The sequence below is a fragment of the Tupaia chinensis genome, unplaced genomic scaffold (assembly GCF_000334495.1).
Source record: "Tupaia chinensis unplaced genomic scaffold, TupChi_1.0 Scaffold000438_1, whole genome shotgun sequence".
NCBI classification, from domain to species: domain Eukaryota; kingdom Metazoa; phylum Chordata; class Mammalia; order Scandentia; family Tupaiidae; genus Tupaia; species Tupaia belangeri.
Genome location: NW_006159943.1, coordinates 876,733 through 881,168, shown reverse-complemented (window position 1 = coordinate 881,168; position 4,436 = coordinate 876,733). Strand labels below are relative to the sequence as shown.

The 4,436-nt window shown below is 59.4% G+C and overlaps 1 protein-coding gene across 1 annotated transcript in view; it reads left to right on the top strand.

The window, feature by feature from the left end:
* The window catches only part of MEF2D (myocyte enhancer factor 2D), a 37,085-nt gene extending 35,351 nt beyond the window's left edge, over positions 1–1,734 (top strand). Inside the window, exons 12-13 of the mRNA XM_014590404.2 lie at positions 48–66; positions 382–1,734. Of these exons, the coding sequence (XP_014445890.2) occupies positions 48–66; positions 382–393 (31 nt within the window). The 3' untranslated portion in view covers positions 394–1,734. The remainder of the gene's footprint in view (positions 1–47; positions 67–381) is intronic.
* Positions 1,735–4,436: the final 2,702 nt, after the last annotated feature.

The following is a 4,436-nucleotide window of genomic DNA, read 5'->3' as shown; positions in this document are numbered from 1 at the left end:
CGGCGCGCGGGCGCCGTCGGCGGGGCCGGGGCCTCTGCCGTGAAGAGGATGCGGCTCGATACCTGGGTACTGTAGCATCACCCCTGTCGGCCGGTGTCCGCCGCACCCAGGGACTGCCCCATGTGCCCCAGCCTGTTGCCGTCCCACCTAGAGGCCTTGTGGCCGGCCAACCCTTCCACCAACCCTTTCTGGCAGCACCAACACCCCTCGGCCCCCAAAGGCCCAGGTTCCCCTCCCAGCATCAGTCCTCTGCTCGAAGACTCCCCCCCACACCACGGGCCCTGACGCTAGAACCCTGCCCGAGGGGAGAGGGGGTGGGGGGTGTACGCCTGTAGCTGGGCCACCCCCTCATACCCCCTTCTCCGTCTCCTCTCTTCACAGACATTAAAGTGACGATTCCCACTCCCCTCTCAGCCTCCCTGATGAAGAGTTGACAATCTCTCCGCCCGTGCCTCCCTGTCCTGGGCTCCTCCCGCTCGACCCCACTTCCTTCCTTGTGCTCCGTGTCCTGTTGACTTTTACATTTGTGTATAATTATTATATTATTATTATTATTATTATATTTTTTTTAATTTGGATTCTCGCTTTGGAGAGGGAGGATGCTGTCATCCCCTCTTTCTACACCCCCCACCATTTTCTCTGGCTGGGGGCCTCTCTTTTTTTTGCGGGGAGGGGGGGACACTTTGCACGTTGTACACATATGCTGCAGGAGGGGGGTGGGGGCCGACGGGCCGTGGGAAAGGACAGGCGCCGAGCCCTGCATGTGGAGCCTCCACCCCATCCCCCAGAGAGGGAAATAACCAAAAAGCTACCAAACAACACAAAACCCAGACAGCAGACTGAAGCCCTGGTCGACTTGGCGGGTGGGTTTGTGTTTCAAGGGGACAGTGAGGCAGAGGGTCTGAAAGGGCCTCTGCTCTGGGCTGTTCACGTGGTTGTAGGCACGTGGTGGGGCAGCGACCCCAAGCCTGGCCCTCCATGCCCCTGTGCACACACAGCCACCCTCACCAACTCTTGGGGTCTGCACCCCAAGGCGTGTGGGTGCTGGCTAAGCTTGGAGCCGGGAAGGCTGCCCAGGACTGTGTGGCTGGGAGCAGGGGCGGGGGTCCTCTCTGGAAGCACATTTGGAGAGAGAGACAAAGCCAGGAGGAGAGGGCTGAGGAGGGCAGGAGGCTGGCAGGGGGGGTGGGCCCCTCGCCTTCCTAGCTCGTCTCCAGGATAAACAGTGCAATAGCTCCCTGGCCCTTGGCGGACTCGCTCTGGAAAGCTGGCCGCCGTGCAGGGAGAGCTGGGGAGAGGAACTCAAGCAAGGTGGCTTCCCTGGCGTGCCTGAGGGCCAGAACCCTTGCAGTACGGGCAAGCGTGGGGAGGGACTTCCTCTGCCTTGCCAGCACAGTTACCCAGAGGGACACGGGGCTGGCCTGTGGGCGTGGGCAGGAGGGCCACCTTCCCCAGCCCTCTGCAGCCCCTGCCCTCCTTCCTGCTCCTCGCCCACCACCTCCCTGCTCTTGGCTCCCTCACTGTCTCGCTACCTCCTGTCCCATCGCCTCCAGGCCGCATCCTACCTTCCCTCTTGGCTACTGTAATTGTAAATAGCAACCTTTGGAAAACGTTAGCGGTGTAACAGTCCAGGAAACTGTTTTTTTTGTTGTTGTTGTTGTATTGATATGAAATGAGATTCTATTTTTGTCAAAGTATATTGTAATAATAATGACTCAAACGGCCCGTACTGTACAGACAAGATTCTTCTGCTGTTGTTCTTGCCCCCCTCGCCCCCTCATGCCCTCTCTGCTGCCTCCATTGTGAGGGCTGCTGGCCAGGGCTGAGACCTCGGGCTGCAGCAGAGATCAAACCCTGCCGGCCACCCCCCACCCAAGAGGCCGGCACGGGGTGACATGGCAGGGAGATGGGGGCCGCCCCCTCCCCCGCCCACTCCTTCACACAGCAGCTCCTCTGCCCACGGGGTGCAGCGCCCCTCCCAAGGGGTGTCCCCAATAGAGTAGAGTTAGACAAGGCCTGGTTTGGTGGTAGGTGACTGCCCGCCTCTGTGACCCCGCCTCTTGCAGTATTCTGCCACTTGGTGCAGGGAAGGAACCAGAAGCAGAGGGCTGAGAGCATACACCTGAGTGTTCCCGAAGGCCTCTGGTATCTCCGCGCCTGGGTATACCTTCGTGTTTGTGTGTGTGCACGTGTGTGTGCGTGCCTGCGCCTGGGTGCACCTTCGTATTTGTGTGTGCGTGCGTGTGTGCCTGCGCCTGGGTGTACCTTCGTGTTCATGTGTGTGTATGCATGTGTGCCTGTGCACGTATGCATGTGTACCTTTGTGTTTGTGTGTGCGTGTGTGAGTGCCTGCACCTAGGTATACCTTTGTGTTCATGTGTGTGCGTGTGTGCGTGCGTGCCCACACCTGGGCGTCCCTTGGTGTTTGTGTGTGCATCCGTGTGCATGTATGCCCACTCCTGGGTGTCCCTTGGTGTGTGTGTGTGCGTGTGTGCATACGTGCCCGCGCCTGGGTGTCCCTTGGTGTGTGTGTGTGCGTGTGTGCATACGTGCCCGCGCCTGGGTGTCCCTTGGTGGCGTGGGTGCATGCGTGCCCGCGCCTGGGTGTCCCTTGGTGGGTGTGTGTGTGTGCATACGTGCCCGCACCTGGGTGTCCCTTGGTGTGTGTGTATGTGCGCGTGTGCACACGTGCCCATGCCTGGGTGTCCCTTGGTGTGTGTGCGCGTGTGCACACGTGCCCATGCCTGGGTGTCCCTTGGTGTGCGTGTGTGCGTGCGTGCCTGTGCATACGTGCCCGCGCCTGGGCGTCCCTTGGTGTGCATGTGTGTGCGTGTGTGCATACGTGCCCGCGCCTGGGTGTCCTTTGGTGTGCGTGTGTGCGTGCGTGCCTGTGCCTGGGCGTCCCTCTGTGTGTTCGAGCCCTTCTGGGCGTCAGCTTGAACCTCCGAGTGTCTGGAGCTCTGAGGACACCTCCGTGTCTGCGTGTGGCTGGGTGTGTGTTTACAGAGGGACAGGTGGCCGTTGCAGCCACACAGCCCTGGCTTCCGGCTCCATGACCCTCATCCCTTCTGGCTGCTCCTCCTGCTCTTACCCGCAGCCTGACGCATCTCCACTGCAGATAGGGGCAGTTGGGCCTCAGCCCTCTGCTTCTCCTTACAGCCCTAGCTCTGCCCTGCAGGGCTTCCCCGCAGGAACCTCTCCTGTGCACACAGCAGTCCACCCTCCCCACTCCCCCAGATCCCCTCTTCCTCCTCCCTGAAGCTCTTTCCTCAACTGGGTAGAGGTCCTTCTGACTCACTGCTTAACCGAGCGGGAGCAGAACCTTCCTCCTCCCTGCGGGTGTCTGGGGGGAGTTGGAGAATTGATGAGATTTGAGCTGGGCCATCTAAGAAGCCAGGGTGTCGTCTTAGGCTTGTGTGTGTGCCTAGAGCCTTGCCCGGTGCCTGGCACACAGTAGGTGCTCAGTAAATGCTGAATGGGTGAGTGACAGGTGCTCAGCAAGTGTTGAGTGACTGGCCTTCTCTTCTCAGGCTATTGCCACCATCAGTCTGCCCACCTTCCTTGGCGGGGTTTGGCCACCATTAACCACGGGGTGGGGACGGGGGCCCCGGCAGTTCACGGTGCAATATTCCCAGTTTTGCCCTCTGCCACAGAAAGGCAAACCTGGCTTTAGATTACCATGTGTGTGAGTGTGAGCATGAGTGTGTGTGTGTGTGCGCGTGTTCTCTGTCCCTGGGGGCAGGAGGCGGTCTGTGAATGAATATGTGACGTTTTTTGCAATTCAGTATCCCTAGGTTTTGCTTGGGGGTAGGGGCTCCTGGCTGGCCAGATGAATGGGTGCCTGGGAACCCAGACCTCAAGGGGGAACTTAATTTCTTCTTCCCTCACAAGCCAAATATGCCACCACCCACTCCCTCTGAAGAACTGGGCATTTGCCAAAGTAACCACTGGAGTCATCCACTGCCCCTCCCTCCCCAAGTCCCCGCAGCTTTCAGGGACAGTGGCAGGAGGACCCCCACTCAGTGGGACACACCGTCTCCCCTGCTCCCACCAGTGCCCCCAGTGCAGCGAGACTGACCCTCCCCACCTTGGACAGGAAGGAAGTTAAAGCACCTTCTCTTGCTGATTATTTATTTGTTTGGAGAGACAGAAATGATGTAAAAGTGTATCTAGAAATATCTATATCTCTATATATTTTTAACTGACTCTGGAATCCCCTGGGGTGGGGTGGGGGTGAGTTTCAGCTCTCGTGGAGCGGAGACATGGAGCCTGGGAACTCCTCGCTCTCCTCTCCTGCCCTCCCCACCCCTGGGCAGTTGTTAGAAGGAACATGATGGGGGGGGGCAGAAGATGACGTGGAGAGTCTGGATTCTCTCCTCCTCCCCATCCAATTCCCAGAGGGAGGGGGGTGGGAAGAGGGAGGGCCGGGGGGGAGG